The sequence below is a fragment of the Mobula birostris genome, chromosome 6, assembly GCF_030028105.1.
Source record: "Mobula birostris isolate sMobBir1 chromosome 6, sMobBir1.hap1, whole genome shotgun sequence".
Lineage (NCBI taxonomy): Eukaryota > Metazoa > Chordata > Chondrichthyes > Myliobatiformes > Myliobatidae > Mobula > Mobula birostris.
The window spans coordinates 192,394,158-192,418,354 of NC_092375.1; the positions used below are offsets into that span (position 1 = coordinate 192,394,158).

Below are 24,197 nucleotides of genomic sequence, written 5' to 3' on the forward strand. Positions count from 1 at the left end.
ACTGAACTGAACTGAATACTACTGGCCTCCTGGTTTGACGTTTGATATTCTATGTGTTGTTCGCTCAGTTTTTGCCATTGCGCAATGTGTTCCTTTTAACAGGTTGGGTGTTTGATGTTTTCTTGAGCAGGTTCCATGGTGTTTCTTTGTGAGAGGAGGAATCGCCGAGTTGTATTCTGCATACGCGCATTGATAATGAATGTACTTTGAGTCTTTGAATCCCATTGGCCTGTACCTGGACCCCTTCCATCCATGTACTTATCCAAACTTCTCTTATATGTTTCAAATCATTATTTTATTTGGAAACTAATGCAGGAAAATTAATGGAAAACCTAGGCCTTGATAATCAGCACCCCAGAGTAGTTGCAGTTATAGTGGACGTATTGGTTATCATCTTCTACAATTCCAATGATTATTGACTAGTTCCTGAAGATTGGAGGATGACAAATTTAAAAATAGAGGGAAAGAGATAGTATCAAATGTGGAGAATATAGTAGAGGTTATTATTAAGGATGAGCTATCAGAATGCTTGAACCTATTAACAGGATGACACAAAGTCAACATTTAATTTCTAGAAAGAAAATAGCATTTGACAACCTCACTTAAGCTGTTCAAGGATGTAACTGGTATATTAGATAACAAGAAAATTTTGTGGGCTTCAAACTTCAAAAATATATTTGACAATGTTAGACATATAGTGCTTGAAAGTGAAAGGCATGGCAGTGGGGGTGGGGCAAAGGGCAACATATTGACATGGACTAAAGTCTGTTGAACTGATAGGAAATAGAATGTTAGAATAAAAGTGCCTGTTTTTGTGGTGGCAGGTGGTGACCAATGGAATAAATACTCAGGCCTCAGTTGTTCATGTTACACATCCATGACTTAGAACATAGAACAGAGAATAGTACAGCACAGTACAGGCCCTTCGGCCCACAATGTTGTGCCGACCCTCAAACCCTGCCTCCCATATAAGCCCCCACCTTAAATTCCTCCATGTACCTGTCTAGTAGTCTCTTAAACTTCACTAGTGTATCTGCCTCCACCACTGACTCAGGCAGTGCATTCCATGCACCAACCACTCTCTGAGTAAAAGACCTTCCTCTAATATCCCTTGAACTTCCCACCCCTTACCTTAAAGCCATGTCCTCTTGTATTGAGCAGTGGTGCCCTGGGGAAGAGGCACTGGCTATCCACTCTATCTGTTCCTCTTATTATCTTGTACACCTCTACCATGTCTCCTCTCATCCTCCTTCTCTCCAAAGAATAAAGCCCTAGCTCCCTTAATCTCTGATCATAATGCATACTCTCTAAACCAGGCAGCATCCTGGTAAATCTCCTCTGTACCCTTTCCAATGCTTCCACATCCTTCCTATAGTGAGGCGACCTGAACTGGACACAGTACTCCAAGTGTGGCCTAACCAGAGTTTTATAGAGCTGCATCATTACATCGCGACTCTTAAACTCCATCCCTCGATATATGAAAGCTAACACCCCATAAGCTTTCTTAACTACCCTATCCACCTGTGAGGCAACTGTCAGGGATCTGTGGACATGTACCCCGAGATCCCTCTGCTCCTCCACACTACCAAGTATCCTGCCATTTAATGGCAGGAAATGGCAGGATGACTTAGGTGAAACAGGTTAAGTAGCCCCTATCCTAAATGCTTGGGGCTGAAAAGTGTCTTGAATTTTGGATTTTGGAATATATAATAAGACAGCTCAGGATCGTCAACATTTCTGACTCTAAATTTATGTGCCGCTGATAAGCAGTCTATGTCGTACACTTGCTCATTACATAGATGCACTTAACAGTAAAAATTACTCTATGTCATTAATATAATGAAAATATAATATGTGCAGGGTGACAAAAGCAGCACAGCAGCATTGGGAGAAGACCTGAATCAACTGCTGAACAACGGCAGGCTTTCAGTCTCCACCTTTGATGCCATGTTTTGATTAAAAGTTTGCTTTACTTTTACTTTTTTAGGTGTTATGTAAGGTATATAAACAGTCAGCATTGTAGACTTGTTCTGGTGCTAGATTTTCATCAGCAATGCTTTAAATATTTAATGCCATTATGTAAGGTATATACACAATCAGCACTGTGGACTTGCTCTGGTGCTAGATTTTCGTGATCAGCAAATACTTTAAAAATTTAGTGCTGCGCTTTTTAAAAAAAAATTCTTCAGCCAGCCTGATGAATATTCACAACCACCTTCAAATTTCAGTTCAGTGTGATAGATCTTTGCTTGTCTCATGATCCTCACATGTTCACTCTGATGCTGACCATACAAAATCAAGATCTTCATTTTTCACTTTATGCAGTGTTTTCTATTTTTCACTAACTTCTCTTCATTACATATGTGAGGTCACTCCTCAGAACTGTTTGTGGTGTACAGAAACCTACGATTCTTCACTTGACAATGTTCTCAGTGCCTTGTGGAATTTTCCATTTGTGAAGTCTTGTCAGCGCTCAAAAAATTCCGATTTCGGAAGTTTTTGGATTTTGGAATTTCGGATAGGGGTACTCAGCCTGTATAGAGAAATTTGTCAAGGGTACTAAACTGGGTGGAACTGTGAGGAAAGTGCAAAAAAGCATCAAGGGTGACTTGGACTGAGTGAGTAGGCAAAGACATGTGAAGGCAAACATTTCAGTAGGAGAGATAGAAAAGTGGAATATATCTAAATGGTAATAGCTGGGTGAGTGCTGATGATAGGGAGATTTGAGAGCTGCTCTACACAGTTACTGAAAGTAAACACCACGATGCAGCAAGCAGAAGAAAACAAATAGGTTATTGGCCTTAGTCACAAGAGGATTTGTGTACAGGGGCAAACGGGTTTTGTTGCAATTGTAACTTTGGTAAGACCACACAGTATATTCTCTGCAGTTTTGACTTCCTTGCTCAATAAAAACTACATGTGTTGACGTTTTGTGGTTCAGACCCTTCTTCAGGACTGAGCAGGAAGGGGAAAGATATCAGAATGAAAAGGTAGGATTCTGACATCTTCCCCCTTCCTTCTCAGTCCTGAAGAAATGTTTCAGCTCGAAACATCGACTGTATATATTTTACTATCGATGCAGCCTGTCCTTCAGCATCCTGTGTGTATTGTTTTGGATTTCCAGCACCTTCAGGCTTTCTCGCATTTGTGAAATACATATTTTCCTCAGGGGGAGTGCAAAAAATGTTCATAAAATGGATCCTTAGCACGGCAAGTCTGTTGTATGAGAAGAAGTTGGTTTGACTAGGAATGTATTAAGTAAAATGAAAGAGGATCTTATTGAAACTCTGGCAGAGTTAATCACAACTAGATGCAGGAAGAATATTTCCACTGCCTAGTGTATAATAGACTGGGAAGTCACATAGTAGGAGAATTAAAAACTCAGAAAAAAAAAATGTTCACATGGAGTATGGTGAACCCAAACAAACCTTCCTTCCTCTACAATCAATTTTAAATCTATTGATGTTTATTATACTGTATCTAACACTGCTAACTCTTTCCTTGATTCAACACACTTAGATCCTGACCAAACCAGCTTCTGGGGTTTAGATGCTACGACTCTCTGGAATTTGGAAGTTCAATGCGTAATTGAACTAAGGAGCTGGTGGTAGACCTGAGGAGAGCTAAGGTACCGGTGACCCCTGTTTCCATCCAGGGGGTCAGTGTGGACATGGTGGAGGATTACAAATACCTGGGGATACAAATTGACAATAAACTGGACTGGTCAAAGAACACTGAGGCTGTCTACAAGAAGGGTCAGAGCCGTCTCTATTTCCTGAGGAGACTGAGGTCTGTCGGACGATACCGAGGATGTTCTACGAGTCTGTGGTGGCCAGTACTATCATGTTTGTGGTTGTGTGCTGGGGCAGCAGGCTGAGGGTAGCAGACACCAACAGAATCAACAAACTCATTCGTAAGGCCAGTGATGTTGTGGGGATGGAACTGGACTCTCTGACGGTGATGTCTGAAGAGAGGATGCTGTATAAGTTGCATGCCATCTTGGACAATGTCTCCCATCCACTACATAATGTATGGGTGGACACAGGAGTACATTCAGCCAGAGACTCATTCCACCGAGATGCAACACAGAGCGTCATAGGAAGTCACTCCTGCCTGTGGCCATCAAACTTTACAACTCCTCCCTTGGAGGGTCAGACACCTTGAGCCAATAGGCTGGTCCTGGACTTATTTCATAATTTACTGGCATAATTTACACATTACTATTTAACTATTTATAGTTCTATTACTATTTATTATTTATGGTGCAACTGTAACGAAAACCAATTTCCCCCGGAATCAGTAAAGTATGACTATACTATATATAGTATACTAATTGTTAGCTGTACTTTGAATTTTTGTCCAGTGTTTGGTTTAGAGCCCTCTCCTCGTCTCAGTCTTGTATCGTGTCTCGATTTTACTCTCAGATACTCCAAGCACTTGGGTCCTAAAGCATCCACACCTAGGTCTCTCGTCACAGAATTACCTTCAACTATTATCTCAGATCCCTGTCCTCCAATTAATCGACCTTTCTCTTCTTTGCTTACATCATTACACAAACCCAGGAGCGATTGCTTTGAGAGGTTCTTTTCTTCCTCTATCAATCTCTCTTACATTTCTGTCGATGCCTCTGCCAATTATACCGTGGCCCAAAATCACACTTGAATCTTTCTTTCAGCTATTCAACACTCAACTCACTTTGAACTAATAGCTTATGTATTTCTGCCTGGTTCTTTCTGCGTGTTGCTGTAATAATAAGAAACACACCACCAATCTCTAGACCTCTACTTCACAACCTTGCATTGTGTGGGAGTTATGCCTATGAAACATGAACGAATTTTTTAAACTAGCTGAACTCTGTTCCCCTACAAGTACTTTAGGGCACTCTATGAAATATTCTCCCTTCAGTTAACAAATGTCAGCATTTATAAAAAAAAGTAAGTGTAGGGAGAGAGAGAAATAAAGTTAAGTTTTCAAGACAATAATCTTTCAGCAGAACTGGATTTGTTGGTGACAAGCAGATGCAGAAGGAAGAGCAGCATTATTTTAACGTAAAGTCCTGATGAAATTAAGCAAGATTGCCTTTGAGGAAAAACTGAAGTCTGCAGTACCATATGGAGTTTGAAAGAGTGAGAGATGATTTCATTGAAAGGTACGGTTTTGAGAGGACTTGAGGGAGCAGAGGCTACAGGCTGCTTCTACTGACTGCGGAGGCAAGAGCCATGTGATCTAAATTACGATTAGGGATTGATCACCACTAAACCTGATTTACTCTAGATGATTGGAATTTTCTTTCCCATAGGGAGTGCACACAGAGTGAGTTCAATGGAGTCCTTGGTCGATGAAAATCACAAAAAATATATAGTGATCAGATGGGAAAGTGAGGTTAAGGTCAGGATCAGCCATAATCTTATCAAATCAGGGCTGATTTGAGCTGCTCTGTAGCATATGTTTCCTATTTGTTACATCTTTAAAGCTATGGCTGATTAGCAGGAAATAAAGTAGCCGGGTAAAGTAACATGCTGTGAATTTCATAAATGTGGCCCCACGTAAAGGAAATGGATGAAGCCAAGTACAATTTTCAAAGGAATTTATCTGTCTTGAAAGACTGAATGCTGAACCTGCATTATAGGTTGATAATGTTCCTATAAAATAACCTAATTTACGTAATTCTTTCTTGGGTCTTAACACCTAATTACTTATGGGCTCCACTAGGTGGCGAATGATGAACAGTACACCAACTTGCTTCCCCACAAACAGAATTTAAAACACCTTGCAGTTAAAATCTTGCATGCTAATCTTGAATTGACCTTTTTCTTCTAGCATACAATAATGTCATTTTAACTGTAAGATGCATCTTGTAGTTCATAAATAATGAATTAAGTTGCATCTGCCGGCTCAGTACAGCTGAGTGCAATGATAACGAACAGTGCTCTCATTCTAATAAGTGTCTTTTAAAACCGTGTTTCTTGTTTATAGCTACGTCAGAGGAGAAAAATATAAGGCAATGCAGGACTATATTGGGGTTTGGTCATTATGAAGCAAAGGCCAAATCAGTCAGGAGCCCTGTATGGTCAAATGATTCATTAAACACGGGGTTAAATAGTTATACAAAGCAGTGCCGAGAAGAATTAGACAAGAAGATCAAGAGCAAGTCATCATTAAATTACTACTTACATTAAAGTTATTATTATCTTAAATAACCCAACTGGAATAAATCCCCTTACATCCCTTAAAAAGAAAACAAAATTTTCTGTATGCCCAAAGTCCAAAGTACAACATGATAGAAGTACGCAGTGGGTTAGGTGTTGTCTGTGGAGAGAAAATTAAACTTCATATTTCTGATTGATGGTTTTCCATGAATTCTGATTGTAGAGAAAGGTCAACAATTGCAACAGTAAATCCATTTTCCCTTCTCAACAGATGGTGCTTAACCTATATATTTATAGACATTTTTAAAATCCTTTTTTTTGTGGAATCTACAGTGATCCCTTGAGTACCTGCTATTTAGAGCTCTTAATGCAGAAGGCTGGAAGGTCATAGATAAGCTTTACCAGATTTTCTTTGAAAGTTACCATTTATAAATAGTCTTCTACTTGTGTGGGTGGACTACTAATACCCATTTAAAACCATATCTGAAAAGTTAATTGATATGGGATAATAGGTGTAGGATAAGCTATGATCTGGTGGCCATTTACTCTGGTGACCCTTTCTCTAGTAAGTAAAGGAAGTTGGTTAATGACTGCTTTAATGAGTAGTAGCTATCCTTGCCCAAGCACCAGCATTTAAAATGACCATATAGAAATGTAGGCCATTAACAGAAGGTGATTTTCTATTTAAATGCCGGAGAATAGTCCCATTGGCACAGGTGATGTAAGCTGAAACTTAAAATAATTTCACTAATGCATTGCTAGGTATTTGCCCCAATTTTCCTTTTAGTTCTTCCCAGCGGTGTAAAGTGACACATAATGCCCTGGATTTCAAAGATTTAGTTTCAAATCTGGAGAAGGTTAAATTCAGAGTGACCATTCAAGATCAGCTAAATCTTTGCACGTTGGAAAGGGAATTCTGTTGAGGCATTTTGTTTCTCTGCAATAAAAATAAAGCTTGATTTTAAGATGCCTGAAAAACATTTTTCATGCTTGAAGTGATGCAAAGTGAAAGAGATGCAAGCCAGACTTATGAATTAGCACCACTGCTCGCTATTGTAGCACATCAGTTCCTGAAGCCCTGGCACCTTTCCCTGGCTTATAATGACTGAAGTCAAATACTCCTGCAATCACTGAGTCAGCAGGGAAATGGTTGGAAAGATGTGGTATTTGTTGAGAAACAGCTCCAGAAAACCAACCTTACAGAATGCCTACTGATGCCAGTTGAGGCTCCATCCTTGTTCACCTAGAGCCTCCTGCTTTCCTGAATATCCACCTCTTAGTCACTTTGTTGTCCTTGACATGAGATGGGCAGTGGCAATTCATATGTTCAAGGCAATTATTTAGAAATAAATTGGTACAAAAGCCATGAGGGCTGCCTATTCAGTAAGAGGTGAATATCCCCACTGACTACCAAGATTCAGTATACACTGAGGCTGACACCAACATGTTAGTTTGAGAGTTGTCTACTATATCAGATAGTTTGTTTCCTAAGGCTGCTTTAACCAAAGCAACACATACAAAACGCTGGAGGAACTCAGTAGGTAACTCAATAGCAGAAAGTTCTAAAATTAGTCAGCTCCAACTTGGCTACTAGCTTCTGTAGTATCCAACACATCTTCCAGGAACGGTGCCTCAGAAAGGTGGTGTCATTAAGGACCCCCACCACCGAGGACATGCCCTCTTCTCATCAGGAAGGAGGTACAGAAGCCTGAAGGTACACACTCAGTGATGCAGGAACAGCTTCTTCCTCTCTGCCATCTGATTTCTAAGTGGACATTGAACTCATGAATACTAACGCACTACTTTTTTAATTTCTCTTTTTGTACTGCTGACTTTAATTATTAAACATATATATTAAAATAGTATATATATTTATAGAAATTCAGATTTTTTTCTATATTTATCATGTATTGCATTGTACTGTTGCCACGAAGTTAACCCTTTCACGACATATGATGATGATGATGATGATATTAAACCTGATTCTGATTCTTATCTGTTCAGGCATGGCTAGAGAAATTTCTGAGATTATTCCTCTTCCCACACCCACATTATTACTGCCACATTTGAAACTGGATGAGTTGAAAACTTTTCCAACTAAATGTTTGGAGTTGCAAAGGAATTGTCTAGATCCCTGCCACAAACCCTATTACTTAGGCTCCCTCCTCTACCCTGTTCTTAGAGATTGACGTTTTTGACTCCCAAATGAAGTTTGAATTATTTATCCACAATAATTAGTCCATTTTATTTTTCCAGTATTTACCATTTTCTGTTTTTTGTTTAAATCATGCTGGCCCAATTATTTTTATCATAATTATTTAGTCTTATTTGGGAGGTGAGTATCTCTACCAAAGGAGGTGTAAGGCGCTCCCTCCCTCCGCTAGCCTGCAGGTCACCCTTGGGCAAGGTGTAGCACCTGCTTAGCTGCTCATCTCCACCAGATCAGAGTCATGTGAAGCAGGTGGTGGATGATCATTTGAGCAGCTGGTACAGATCATAGGTCCTGGTTTTGCGGCCACTGATCTCAGGTAGACAATCTTCGAAGAGTATTGATAATGGCTGGGGTTACCCATCCTTAAAAGGCACTGCCTAGAAGGCAGCAATGGCAAACCACTACTGCACAAAAATTTGCCAAGACCATGTGATACAACACGGCACATAACGAATGGATGATTTAGACTAGCCTGGTGGGCAAGTCCTGTTTTACCTTTAAAAACTTATTTCACACACCAAGAATCAGAATCAGAATCAGGCTTATTATCACCGGCATGTGTTGTGACATTTGTTAATTTAGCTTCATGTACTGATAAACTACAGCCATTAATCAATCTCAAGTCATCCTATCACTGACATTCTTTTTATCCTACACATTCCTCCTCCACTCTCCCTCCTACTCAAAAACAACTTGTATCTTCTTTCTCTTCTACAATCTAATGAAGGATCATATACCCAAAATGTCAATTGTTTCTCTTTCATTATGTGCTGCCCGACCTGCAATTTTTGGACTAAGGAGCTGGTGGTGGACCTGAGGAGAGCCAAGGTACCGGTGACCCCTGTTTCCATCCAAGGGGGTCAGTGTGGACATGGTGGAGGATTACAAATACCTGGGGATACGAATTGACAATAAACTGGACTGGTCAAAGAACACTGAGGCTGTCTACAAGAAGGGTCAAAGCCGTCTCTATTTCCTGAGGAGACTGAGGTCCTTTAACATCTGCCGGACGATGCTGAGCATGTTCTACGGGTCTGTGGTGGCCAGTGCTATCATGTTTGCTGTTGTGTGCTGGTGCAGTAGGCTGAGGGTAGCAAACACCAACAGAATCAACAAACTCATTCGTAAGGCCAGTGATGTTGTGGGGATAGAACTGGGCTCTCTGACGGTGGTGTCTGAAAAGAGGATGCTGTCCAAGTTGCATGCCATCTTGGACAATGTCTCCCATCCACTACATGATGTACTGGTTGGGTACAGGAGTACATTCAGCCAGAGACTCACTCCTCCGAGATGCAATACTGAGCGTCATAGGAAGTCATTCCTGCCTGTGGCCATCAAACTTTACAACTCCTCCCTTGGAGGATCAGACACCCTAAACCAATAGGCTAGTCCTGAACTTATTTCCATCTGGCGTAATTTACATATTGTTATTTAATTATTAATGGTTTTATATTGCTATATTTATACTCTATTCTTGGTTGGTTCCACTGTAACGAAACCCAATTTCCCTCGGGATCAATAAAGCATGTCTGTCTGTCTGTCTATTGACAATTTGCTCTTGACCTCCCTGTCCAATTCTTCTTAGCATTGCTTTGTATAACCATTTAAATCTGTGTTTCATGATTGAATTGACCATATGGGCTCCTGACTGATGTGGCCTATGCTTCATGACAATCAAATCGCAATATAGTCCTGCATTGGCTTATATTTTTTCCCCACTGATGTGGCTATAAACACAAATCTCGGTTTTAAAAGACACTTATTAGAATTGGAGCACTGTTTGATATTACTGCACTCAGTTGTATTAAATTTTCTGTTTATATTTTTGATATTGAGTATCTCAATTTAAACAAAAAATCATCAATTTCTACTCTGGAACTGGAACTGCTCATTTGTTGTGGAAACAGCATCAATTTCCTTTGTACTCTGTGGAGTTTATTGCAATATATTCTTATCTTGCTACTTACATTCTGCACATCTTGAAGCTGAAACAGTCCAAAACTCTATTATCTGTGTCCTAACTTGTATCCATCCTTTTTCATCATCACCCTAGCTCTTATCGATTTATATGTCTCCTACTTCCAGGCCTTTGGGTCTGAAATTCTCTCCCTAAACCTCTCTGGATGTCTGCCTCACTCTCCTTCTGTAATATACTCCTTAAAACCTACCTTTCAATCAGCCTTTACTCAATAAATTAAAGGCTTGTTGATACGGTAGCGTAAATGGTTAGTGCAACATTTTACAGTACCAGTGACCTGGGTTCAACTCCCGGCCCCGTCTGTAAGGAGTTTGTACATTCTCCTTGTGAATGCGTGGGTTTCCTCCGGGTGCTCTGGTTTCCTTCCATAGTCCAAAGATGTACCGGTTGGTAGGTCAATTGGTAAATGTAAATTGTCCCCGGATTAGGCTAGGGTTAAATATGGAGATTGCCGGGTGGCACGGTTCGAAGGACCAGAAGGGCCTACTTCATGCTGTATCTCAAATAAGCAATCAATCAATCAATCAATCAATAAATAAATAAATGAATAAATGAATGAATGAATGAATGAATAATAAATAAATGAATGAATGAATGAATGAATAAATAAAAAAAACTTACTATTGCCGTGTACAAGATGCCATATTTAGGTTCTAACCTAAAATTCATCACCACAAATGAACTTCTGCTTCAAGTTAATGTTCATCCTTTTTCATGCTGCTTACATATTCTGTAAGTGTAAATAAACTCCCTGCACAGGAGTGGTCAGCAGTTCCACAAGACATAGGAGAAGAATTAGGCCATTCATCCCAGTGAGTCTGTTCCACCGTTCCATCGTCCCTCTCACCCCCTTTCTCCTGCCTTTTCCCCACCAGTGATTTGGTCTGCACGGCGGTCTGTGGCAATGGATTCCACAGATTTGCTACTTTCTGACTAAAGAAATTTCTTATCTCTTTTCTAAATAGATGTCTCTCAATTCTGAGGTTGTTCCCTCTGGTCCTAGACTTCCAGGACTTTAGCCAGAATTATCAATATTTGATAGGCTTCAATGTGACCCCCCCCCCAACAATTCTTCTGAACTCCAAAGAGTTCAACTAAGTTATTCCCCTGTGTGTGACACATCTCCACAAGTATTGTCCCTGCTGTTGTGTAAGTTGCACTGAGCCTTTGAACACTTACCCTGTGACTCGGTATCAGTTTTGTTTGTTAACACAGTAGGCTCAGTTTACAATGATAGTAGTAAAAGCTAGTTTTTGACATCTTGCATTTTTTCAATGTTTTACTGCTAGCTTCAAGGAAACGGAATGTATATTGTAAGTTCTTAGTTGAAGGGCTCAGGAATGTAGATGAAATAATCTCAATTTAAATAAATATTCAAGGTGTGAGGCAGAATGATTTTTTTATACATTACCGTGCAAAAGTCTTAGGCACATATGTATAGCTAGGATACCTAAGACTTGCACAGCAAATTTTTGTTAACGTGGAGCAGAGAGTGAGCTTGTAGATCTGTCAGGAACAAAGGATGTTGGAAATACTGAGGGTGGAGTCCATGGGAGGGGTGTGGGACAGATGGTGAGGAAGGAGTGCCAGGGATGGGGGTGGAGACCCATATCAGAATCAGGTTTATCATCACTCATTTATGTCATGGAATGGTTTTTTTGCAGCAGCAGTATAGTGCAATATATAAAATTACTACAATACTGTGCAAAAGTCTTAGCCACCCTAGTTCTCTCTATCTATGTATTTAATATAGAGATGGGGTAGCTAGAACTTTTGTGCAGTACTGTATATGTACTTACTGTAATTTATAGTTCCTCTTACTATGCAGTGCAATACAATACTGCTGCAAAACAACAAATTTCATGACAGTTATATTAAACCTGATTCTGATTCTGAAATGTCCTTAACATTTCACCTCACTTTCCTGTTCATTTATCATTTGCCATTCACATCAATTAGTACTTCAAGAATCTATGTTCCTCGCCATTCTCTGACTTTTGGTATTATTCAGCTGTTGGCCAATTTAGATAGAAGGCAAACCCCGTGGTGACCAATTTCCTAATGAACGTCTGGATGTTCATACTATGGAATGCAAGTGAGACCGCTTTGTGAATGAGTTATAACTTATACTGCACAACAAATTTTTTCAAAAGTTTTGCTTCCTCAGAATTTTTTTTTTGTTTATGATAGACCGCTTGAAGCTGAACACAAATATAATTTCAGACTGTCGTATAGGAATTTGGAGAAACAATAAGTTATCTTTAATTGAATATAATTTGTTTAATTGCAGAACGATGCTGACACTTACAATAACTCCAACTAAGCTAAAAATGTTTTGTTGATGATTTTCATTTCTACTCAGTGTCTAAGGCTTCTCACTTGTCCAACAATAATTAGCCAGCATTGATGGATTCCAGTTGCCCTGATATCGTTTCTCCATGACTGCAATGTCCTGATGAAACCTTTCACCATGTTCGCCATAGACAGCACCAAGATTTATAGGGAAGAAATCTAAATGGAAATGCAGAAAGTGAACCTTTAGTGACATCTTGCACTTCATGGTTTTGTATGCTTGAAATATGTGGTCAACCAGCTGCATGTAGTTTGGTGTTCTGCAGCTGCCAAGAAAATTTTCAACAACATCTTTGAATGCTTTCCATGCGATTTTCTGCAGTTCTACTAGAAACTCTTTGGCCTGTCTTTGATGAACTGTTTGATTTGTGGATCAACAAAAATGCCCTAATCTTGGCATCAGTTATTTTAACTTGAACTTTCACTGGTCGGCTGGTGGCGCAGTGAGATCAGCACCGGGCTCGAGAACGGAGGTTCTTGAGTTCGATCCAGTGACAGGCCGCCCCCGTGCGCGCTCTCCATCCACGCCGGGTTGATGTCGAGCTCGCAACTTGGCCTCGTAAAATAACACTGCGAAATGTCTGTGTGAGGAGTGACGTCCCACACAGCCTTTCGAACTGTGCCTTGTAAGGCATGAAAATGCCCGACGCTAGCCTCTCAGGTCTGAGTCGACGTCGTCATCATCATCGAATTATTGATTGAAATTACAAAAATTAGCGATCAGAAAAAATGGAATGTGATAGGGAAATCTCATGGGGATTTTCATGATCAGCAGCTCAAAATCTATAAGACACACCCAAAAATATTTGGGAAGCAAAATCTTCGTTGTCTAATATTATTAGGTATCATTCCAAAGCAGGGATTTGATATTTTGAGATAGGGATGAGGGAATGTAATGGGATGTGGTGAAAAGTGAATCTGATTCAACAATCTCATTATAAAGCACCAAACAATTTAACTGGAGGAATGCTTTGGACTGAACATATCAGTGGGAGGAAAGTATTAGTCAGTATTTCACAGGTCAACACACTGCATCTTGACTAAGACAAATTTACAAAGCTCTCCTTGTTTCTCATCAAGTTGAACTTAATGCCTGCAGTCTTCTTCTTCAGCCTTCGTTGGTCATTAAACATAATAACAGTATTCTAAACAATAGATGCACCTATTCCCAATTTAATGAAAGAATCCAAAATTGGAAAGAGACATGCACCAGTGTTCATTGCCAGCGAGGAGGAGATGTTATTTCCAATCTGCATTGACTGTCGTCTCCTGATGAGAAGTCAAGGATCCAGTTGCAGAGAGAGGTCCAGAGGTCCGGGTTTTGAAGCTTGTTGATTGTTACTGACGGGATTATGGTGTTGCACACTGAGCTCTAATCCTTAAACAACAGCCTGACATAGGTAATGCTGTTGTCCATGTGGTCCTAAGTCAGATGGAGAGCCATTGAGATTACATTCACTGTAGACCTGTTAAGGAAGTAGGCTAATTGCGGCAGGTCCAGGCAGGAGTTACCTCTGGCCATGACCAACCTCTCAAAGCACATAATCACAGGAGGTATTAGTGCTACTGGATGATATTCACTGAGGCAACTGACCCTGCTCTTCTTGGGCACTGGTATGATTGTCACTCTTTTGAAGCAGGTGGGAACTTCTAACTGCAGCAGTGAGAGATTCAAGATGCCCTTAAACACTCCAGCCAGTTGATTGGCGCAGGCTTTCAGTGTCCTGCCTGGTACACCGTTGGGGCCAGATGCCTTGTGAGTGTTCTCTCTCTCTCAAAATATGTTCTGAGACAGGGTTGCCAAATGCTGCAGGGATTCGTACAGGTATAGTTTTATTTTTCATTTCAAAATGTGCATAAAAGCTTCATCTCATTAGGGACTGAAGCATCACAACCATTTTTGATGTTAGGTTTTGGCTTGTAGGAAGTAACGGCCTATAAACCCTGCTATGGCTGATGTACATAGGATTTTGCCTCTAACTTCAGTTGGAATTGTTTTTTCACTCTTAAGATAGTCTTCTGTAGGTCATACCTGGACTTCTGGTAGAGTTCTTGATCACCAGTCTTGAACACCATGTATCTCACCCTCAGCAGACTGCAAATCTTCTGGTTCAGGCATGTCAGTATGTGTGTTGTGACCGCTGAATACGATGCTCAACTCCTCCAGTGCCAGCCTAATGCTGACCAGGGAGGGGCGGAACTTACGATTATGGTGGAAAACTTTCATAGCAGATAGAATGCACTTGACCACCCACTGTTCAAGGTTGTTAGAGAAGGTCTTTACAGAACTGCAATGTGTGTGTGCTATAATGAGTTAATCATGAAGCAAACACCACTCCTCTGCCTTTACTTGAAACCAATGATCGGTCCATGCGGTGGATGGTGAAGCTCTCGGGGTGCTAGGAGTGTGCCATGTCTCTATGAAGCAAACTACACAGCAGTTCCTGATGTCCCTCAATGTCTTTCGTTTTATTTTCCAGAGATTACATATTAGCCAGGAGTGTGGTAGGGAGAGGGGCTTCAGGGTCCCACGTTTCACTTTTACCTACAGCTCAGAAAAGCAGCTGCGCTTTTTAAAAAGGAAATTGCACTTGCTGCCTGGTGTCCTGCAGGTTAGAGTCTGCTAATTTTGAGAATCAATAGATTTTTGTAAACATCTTGAAACAATTTTGCTTACTGAAGTACCCATGACTGTGACTGGATTTCAGCTGCGGCAGTCCTCAATTAGATTAGATTAGATTCAACTTTATTGTCATTGTGCCAAGTACAGATACAAATCCAATGAAATGCAATTAGCACCTGACCAGAAGTGCAAAAGAATAGTATTACCAGGAATATTTGACGATTCCCTTTGGAGCTGTACACAAGGAGTCACCACTCACTGTAACACTGAGTTCCTCCAACAGGCTGCTTGTACTCTGTAATAACCTTGTCCACACTTCAATAACATTTTTAGTTAAAGCTGATGTGGACCAAAGTAGTGAACCCCTGCGTACCAGGACGAGGACCTTTGAACAATGCAATTAGGTAAGGTAAGCAGGCCATGAGAGGTCCTGGTCACAAAACCCCTCTGAAAAACTGGTTGGTTACAAAGCCTCACCACTAGTTCTGATGGCTTTCTAAGCCATCAGAATTTTTCGATGTTTCTGAATGTGTAAATAGAAATACATATCTGATCTGGAGCAGGAGCTAAGAACAGACATTTTGCCTCAAAAGCAGGAGAAATCCATCAAATTCCAACTCTATCACTAGGTTCCACATAGAGTATTGTGCTGAAATGTGCTGGGAAATGGCTGATGAGACAAACCAGGAATTTTAAGGCTTGCAAATTTATATTAATATCACAAAATTGACCCTCAGCCATCAGGCTCTTGAACAAAAGGGGATAATGAGAAAATTACAAACACCTTTGTAAGATTAAGCAGACCGAGTCATCTCCTTCATGAGTACTTCCCTTTACCCAGATATGCAAGAGACGCACGGTATTAAACAGTTGTCAGAATTTGTTGAAGGCATCTAAAACGATTTCTTGATAGAAAGCCCTCTGCATCACTCTTTAAGCACATCTTTTATCTTGAAGCATACAAATTGGAGAGTTACTTTGTATTAAAGATCTTAACTGCAAAAGTTATTTGCATTTGTTATGGCGCATCTGTTCAGAAAACAGAAGTGTCTAACATCTGACAGGGTAACTTACTGTTATCTCCTAGAATATGGCTTAAGACATCCCTAACAATTGCTATGGAGTGTTTTAAATACTTAGAGAAGTGACAATTGATCATCTGCCACAATCCAGTTGACATTTAGCATTGGTTTACCACTTTTCACACAAAGGCCTGTATGATACATGGCACTCTACCGATTCCAGTATCATTCACGATAAGTTCTCTAGAAGTCGAGCAGTGGTGAATGCAGACTATAAAATATATTTCACTAATGGGAATACTTACGTATTTCTGGAAGTTTGGTGAAAGAATATTTATAAATCAGCTAATCCTCCTCACTTCAGTTGCTTGTCAAACAATAGACATCTGCTGCTTCTGCTCAGCAGAGGTAGTTTAAACTATGTAAACAGACTCAAAGGGCACAGCACATTTTCAGTGTTTGCTCAATTTACTTCTGTAGTTCTAATAAAACAGCTGTACTTACAGAATATTTAAAAACGTAACAATGGATGTCCTTTCTTTCTTTCTCAACCTTTCTGCACAATTCACAACTGATAACATTTCATTTTCTTTATTGTCAGTCCTAGACTCTATGATCTAAATCTATTTCTCTGTACTCTGCAACAACACAAGATCACACAACAAATTCTGATTTCAAATGTATGCATTACTCATTAATACATATTTTTAAAGATTTGTATTTGTTTTTCTTACCTTAGGATATGGGTACTGTTTTCCTTTTGGATACAGATTACCAGTAAATCGCGGAATTATCATATTAGGCACCAAGGAATCATTGATCATCAGAAACGCCAGACGTTCTCCATTGGGGGACCACCAATGAGTGACATGGGAATGAATCAGCTCTTCTGTAATCAAAGCATTTTCATCAAAATAAAACAATCAATAAAAGCAATCATGAGGCTCCAAACCAATTTACAGCTAACAGGAGCTTATGAGCATTGGTGAGTTCAAATACAAAATAAAATATTTAACACTTAGATACACTATATCTATTGCTTTTGAGGAAAATAATGAAATGGAATGCAAGTTAATAAATATAATTCATAAATGAATTGTACATACTGAAATCAGGCTTATTTCTATTAGAGTTTTTCTCTATGTATGACGAAACAGATATTCTGGAAATGAATAATTTTGATACATCTCACAATTACATTTCGCTACTTACTGCTTTATAGCATATCTGCTTAGCTTTTCAGTGTTCCAGAATGAACAGAATGGTTTGCCCTGGTTCCTGATGGTTCGGCAAATTCGGTATCCTTGAATTTTTTAATCAGCTTCCTATAATCCTTGTAACCATGTATTTACTTATAGATCTATAGATATGTAGATATACACACACACACACACACACACACTGTATATGTGCCTATGACTTTTGCACAGTGCTGTATTTGCTGAATGATTCTTCCTTACAAAAGACTTGGACGGCTTAGGAGACTAGGCAAAGAAGTGGCAGATGGAGTGCAGTGTATGGTCATGCATTTCTGTGGAAGGAATAAAGGTGTAGACAATTTTCTAAACAGGCCAAAAGTTCAGAAATCAGAGGTGCAAAGGGACTTGGGAGCCCTAGTGCAGAATTCCCTACAGGTTAATTTGTAGGTTGAGTCTGTGGGGAGGAAGGCAAATGCATCATCCACATTCATTTTGGGAGGACTAGAATATAAAAACAAGGATGTAATGCTGAGTCTTTATAAGGCACTGGTTAGACCACATTTGGAGTATTGCGAGCAATTTTGGGCCCAATATCTAAGAAAGGATGTTCTGGCATTGGAGATAGTCCAATCTAAATTCACAAGAATGATTCTGGGAACGAAAGGGTTAATGTATGAGGAACATTTGAAGGACCTGGGCCTGTACTTGCTGGAGTTTCGAAGAATCTCATTGAATCCTACTGAATATCGGAATGCCTAGTTAGAGTGGATGTGTAGATGATGTTTCCAATAGTGGGACAGCCTAGAACCAGAACATAGCCTCAAATTACAAGGACATCCCTTGAGAACAGAATTTCTTTATCCGAGGGTGGTGACTCTGTGTAAATCATTGCCACCAATGACAGAATGGTGGAGCAGGCTCAATGGGCTTTCTGCTCCTATATCCCATGGTCTTATAAAGTAGATTAAAAGCAGAATGGCTAAACACAGAAATACAACTGTTCACAGAAGATGATGAGCCCTACAAGGAAACAGAGCAATTGAATGAGCAGGAAATCATTCAATCTGCCAGTGCAATCAGGCTGGGTCTAATCGATCAAATCTTTAATTAAATGCCTTGTACCACTGATGCACAACATTAATCTCCAAGTGTCTCCTTTCCAAGTAAAACACCTTCTCTATTGAGACTACTTGTACAATACCAATGAAAGCCACTATACCCAACAATTTAAATCTTTTTCTAGCTGAAGGAAATATTGGATGTCTTCCAATGTCAGCTAAGTCATCTTTTATTACCAATTACAGTGTACAGTTGAAGTACAGCCTCTTTTTTCACTCAGTACTTCCACTTAGCGTAAGTGGACAATGTATATCTTCTACTTCCAAATTGTGCTGGTAACATTTGTTTCCAGCTTCTGAAGCTCTTGCATTCCTGCAGAAAGTGGATGGTTTCTTCGTGTAGGTGTTTGCAGCAAGATTTTGAGGAGGTCCTTTACTTTCTTGTGATCCATTAAACAGTGTTAAACAACCTGTAGGACAATGGATAGCTGGGACAACACAGGGTGAGAGAGAGAGAGAGAGAGAGAGAGAGAGAGAGAGAGAGACAGAGGCCTCTTTCGATCAGGATCAACCATGAATGCTGTGTTCCAGCTGTCTGGAGATGTAAGTCTGGACAGTACAATATGGAAGAAGGCTGTGCTTGTGTAGCAGGCACCCCTACTCCACACATCTGATGAACCTAAGAAATGGCAGAGACTGATACAGTTTGGTACCAGCAGTGTTGCAGGAGTTTCCAGTCAGCGTTGAGCTCAACACAGGGCTATCTTAGAGAGTGCAGCTCTGGATTATTCCCTTGGAGTTTACTACTGACCCCCAAGAGGAACACAACCTCATCACGGTTTGGAGGCTCACATGCCTCAATGACCTGGAGAGCTATGTTAGCTAGAGTCAGAGTTTTATGCTCTGGCTCTCAATAGGGTCACCCGTGCCAAACAGGTTAAAAGGCAGAAGACGGACTAAGAGTGGTCTACCAGTCCTCTAGGTTCAGGGGTTCAGCTTAGAACTAACAACGCTGACTGGTAAAACACAATTATTATGGAAACAGCAATGAAGAAACCTTCTACATCTGAGTGCAATGGGATTCCTGAGTCTCCAGCCAGGCCTTGCTTGACTGACAGCAGTGAAAACCACAAGGAAGTCTCTGAACACTGCCAGAGATGGAGGACCTTCATTGCTGCCCTAGACACCTGTGGTGCAATGGGCAGTAAGTAAGTAAGTTTACTTCTGAAGCCTTTCCCATGAGTGAGTACAGCAGCAAGGTAGCAGAGATCTGAGATCAGAGTTTTCCTTCTCCTAGCTGAGCTGACAACCCTGGCTGAAACAATTGGTATAAGGTGCGAGTAACCCGTCCTTGCCTCCTCTCCTGTCATTAGAAACAGTTCTGCCAGTCTTCGTAGCTGAGCTGCACATGAAGGCCAGGAGTTGGACTTGGTTTGTCAGAGCCTATTTTTGAGACACAAACCATTGGGAGCAATTAATAGGTAGTGGGAGCTTGTCCCCATTACCACCCCTGAGTGAAACCAAGCTTTGTGACACCAATGCCATTATTTAAATCAGATGACTAAAGGTTTGGATGAGGTGGTATCTGAAATAGGCATCTGTAGCATGGTTTCAAATCCCTGAAATATGACATAGCTTCACAATGCCACAGATCTGTGTGAACTTGGACCATAGCAGAGTAATGAGGTTGATAAAGGTCAGCCTTATTCTACAGTAGTCCGTGCAGACAGGAATGAACTGTAACTTGCAGTCCTTATCTATGCCCTTTCATTCAGTGAGCTTTAAGGTAGCAGAGCCTATGTTGACAACTTTCAGTCATTAGAAGTTTTGGCCCAGCTTGGATGATGGAAAATGTGTTGAAACCCACTCTGTATTTGAACATAAAATATCGGTGTTTTATGTTGGGGTTCAACAAAAAAGATCTTTATCAGCTTGAGTTAATGATGGATTCTCAATGTATTTGAATTATAAGACTAGTCGTAAATTGGGGGACCGCTTCATTGAGCACGTCGGCTCTATCTGTCAAAAGCACAAATTCCCAGTGGCTAAAAATTCTAATTCCTATTCCCATTCCAACGTGTTGGTCCATGGCCTCTTCCTGTGCCAAGATGAGGCCACCCTCAGGGTGAAGAAGCAACACTTTATGTTCCATCTGGGTCGCTGCCAACCTGTAAAAACATTGCCCCTCCCCCTTCTTCTATTCCTCACTCTGCCCCTTTACCTTTTCTTACCTGCCTGTCACCTTCCCCTGGGTTCTATCAGATTTCTTCCTCTCCAACCCTTTACCTTTCCTACCCACCTGCCCTTCACCTACCACCTTCTAGCAATTCTCCTTCCCCTCCCCGCACCTTTTTATTCTGGCATCTTCCCCTTTCCTTTCCAGTCCTGAAGAAGAGTTTCAGCCTGAAACATCGATGGTTTACTCATTTCCCTAGATGCTGCCTGACCTGATGAGCTCCTCCAGCATTTTGTGTGTGGTTCTCTTGATTTCCACCTTCTGCAGACTTGCTCAGGCTTATAATAAATAATGTATTTGAACGCTGTGTTTTCAGGAAAACGATAACCATTTATAAAAATCACAGTAAAAGTCTTCTTCTTCAGACTTTTAATGGTGGTTGGCAGTCCAACTTAAAGGTGCATTACCATCACCAAATGGACTGGAGTGTCGAGTAGAGAGTTGAGAAATAAAACCCCTACTAGTTCTTTATCAAATGAAAACTAAATTACCCCAAAAAGCCCTATAGATTGTCAATAATGAAAGACAATATTGTGAATAAATTAGTCACTTCCAAAACTTAACAGTGTTATGTACCCCTAGGGGTCATATTTTTGATGATGATGATGATGATGATGATGATGATGATGATGATGATGATGATGATGATGATGATGATGATGATGATGATGATGATGATGATGATGAGGATGAGGATGAGGATGAGGATGAGGATGAGGAGGATGAGGATGAGGAGGATGAGGATGAGGATGAGGATGAGGATGAGGATGAGGATGAGGATGAGGAGGAGGAGGAGGAGGAGGAGGAGGAGGAGGAGGAGGAGGAGGAGGAGGAGGAGAGAGTTGTTCAACACAAGCACCTTGGTATTAAGAGAGAGAGAGAGGTGAAGACTGCTTTGAGATGGTGTTATGGTTTCTCTGCAGCATATTTACACTTTTGCAAGGACGCTGCCAGTTTCTGTGTTCTTACAGAGAGAGAAGGCAGGAGCTACTTGATGGACAGCTGGTGAGATAAATAGAAGGTCAGCTGATAAACTCACAGACACATGGTTTTGGACACTGGATGAGCTTTGTTGTGCCCGCAGAAAGGTGGGTTTTCAGAGGATCGATCAGGAGAATCGATCAGTGGCTCTCACAGTGTGGAAAAGGTGTGACCAGTGGGAAGTTATTCGTGTGATCAACCCTCACCTGGGTTGATAGCTCACTCACAGAAGATGGTCTCCTTTTTTGTGGTCACATTCGGTGACTTTAAAAGAAGAGAAGAGGGGAGAGGAAGGTTTGAAACAGAAGAAACCTAGTGACAAAGAGGTTACTGTTTAGACTCTCTCTCTCTCTAAGTAGCCTGTAAGGGTGAGTTTGAGTTCCATTTGAATATGAAGGTGTGACTGCCACATAGTTAATCAACAAGAGTGGGTTCTCTGGTGAGGGGAGTACCTTTGTGAATACCACTTGTGTGTTACCCTTGTTTGGTGTGGTAGTTCACTGAAGAAAAGCACCTCTGTGGCAAATCACTGTTGGAGTTATTTCGTATGTCGTGGAACTGGATAAGTGGCTATCATGTTGTGTGTTTGGGGTTGGTTCCCTTGAAGAGGGTCCCCCTAGTGATAAGCTACAGTTGGTGACAATCCATATGTGGATTCTGTTTGAGTATCCTGTGGGCACCACTTTGGAATGATCCGTAGCTGAATTCGGGTGTGATACCACTTGTGTTGAAAGGATATTCGTTAAAGATCACTGTCGGTGATATTTTGTGTGTGGAGCTGAATAACTTCGGAGATGAAACCTATTACTATTGTTATTTTGTATTGCTGTCATGGAATCTGTGGAATATCGACGTAATTGCCTTCTCTCGACATTTACCCTGGATTATAAATATCTCTCTCCATCACTACTTAGTTCAATACCACGAACTGAACTGAACTTTACTCATCACCATAAGACTGTATCCATTTACCCCTAGGCTTGAAGAAGCTTTGTTTTCATATATTTCCACACTTATATACATATAATCTTTGCTAACCTATTTAATATATCTGAAATTATATTACTGTACTGTACTGCATAGTTACTAACAAATAGTATTATTGAAGAGAAATACCAGACTCCAAAGTGTTCTCTATTTCTGCTGGTTATTTAACCTGTCACGGGGTATGTGACAACAGTTTTTAAATGAAAATTACCAACACTCAAGGATAGTAGTGTAGTCTGCATTTGCTTTCCTTCAACCATGTATGTTTCACATTGTAAAAGAATGTGTTCAACTGTTTCATAATGCTGACAAAACCTACACACCCTAGAGTGATGTTTTCCAACAAGATTTAAGGAATAATTAAAAAGCATAGTATGCTTGATTCTATGTTGAGTCAATATTATTCCTTCACTTCTTATTTTACCCCCTTTTGCCATCAATCCAACAGTTTTATGTATTCTCTAAAGATGTCTCCCCTCATACCCATTATATGTATAACCATATAACAATTACAGCACGGAAACAGGCCATCCGGCCCTTCTAGTCCGTGCCGAACTCTTACTCTATCCTATTCCTACCAACCTGCACTCAGCCCATAACCCTCTATTCCTTTCCTGTCCATATATCTATCCAATTTAACTTCAAGCAACAGCATAGAACCTGCCTCAACCACTTCTGCTGGAAGCTCGTTCCACACAGCTACCACTCTCTGAGTAAATAAGTTCCCCCTCATGTTACCCCTAAACTTTTGTCCTCTAATTCTCAACCCATGTCCTCTTGTTTGAATCTTCCCCACTCTCAATAGAAAAAGTCTAATCACATCAACTCTATCAATCCCCCTCATAATTTTAAACACCTCTATCAAATCCCCCCCTCAACCTTCTATGCTCCAAAGAATAAAGACCTAACTTGTTCAACCTTTCTCTGTAACTTAGGAGATGAAACCCAGGCAACATTTTAGTAAACCTCTTCTGTACTCTCTCAATTTTATTGACATCCTTCCTATAATTCAGTGACCAGAATTGTACACAATACTCCAGATTTGGCCTTACCAATGTCTTATACAAATTCAACATTACATCCCAACTCCTATACTCAATGCTCTGATTAATAAAGGCCAGCAAACCAAAAGCTTTCTTCACCACCCTATCCACATGAGATTCCATCTTCATGGAACTATGCACCATTATTCCTAGATCCCTCTGTTCTTTAATGCCCTACCATTTACCATGTATGTCCTATTTTGATTAGTCCTACCAAAATGTAGCACATCACATTTTTAGCATTAAACTCCATCTGCCATCTTTCAGCCCACTCTTCTAACTATCCTAAATCTCTCTGCAAATTTTGAAAACCTACCTCATCATCCACAACACCACCTCTTTCAGTATCATCTGGAT

The 24,197-nt window shown here is 40.4% G+C and overlaps 1 protein-coding gene across 1 annotated transcript in view; it reads right to left on the reverse strand.

The window, feature by feature from the left end:
* Positions 1-24,197, reverse strand: part of LOC140199671 (inactive dipeptidyl peptidase 10-like) — a 928,450-nt gene that overhangs the window by 150,759 nt on the left and 753,494 nt on the right. The window contains exon 9 of the mRNA XM_072262134.1: positions 17,071-17,225. Coding sequence (XP_072118235.1) covers positions 17,071-17,225 — 155 coding nt within the window. The remainder of the gene's footprint in view (positions 1-17,070; positions 17,226-24,197) is intronic.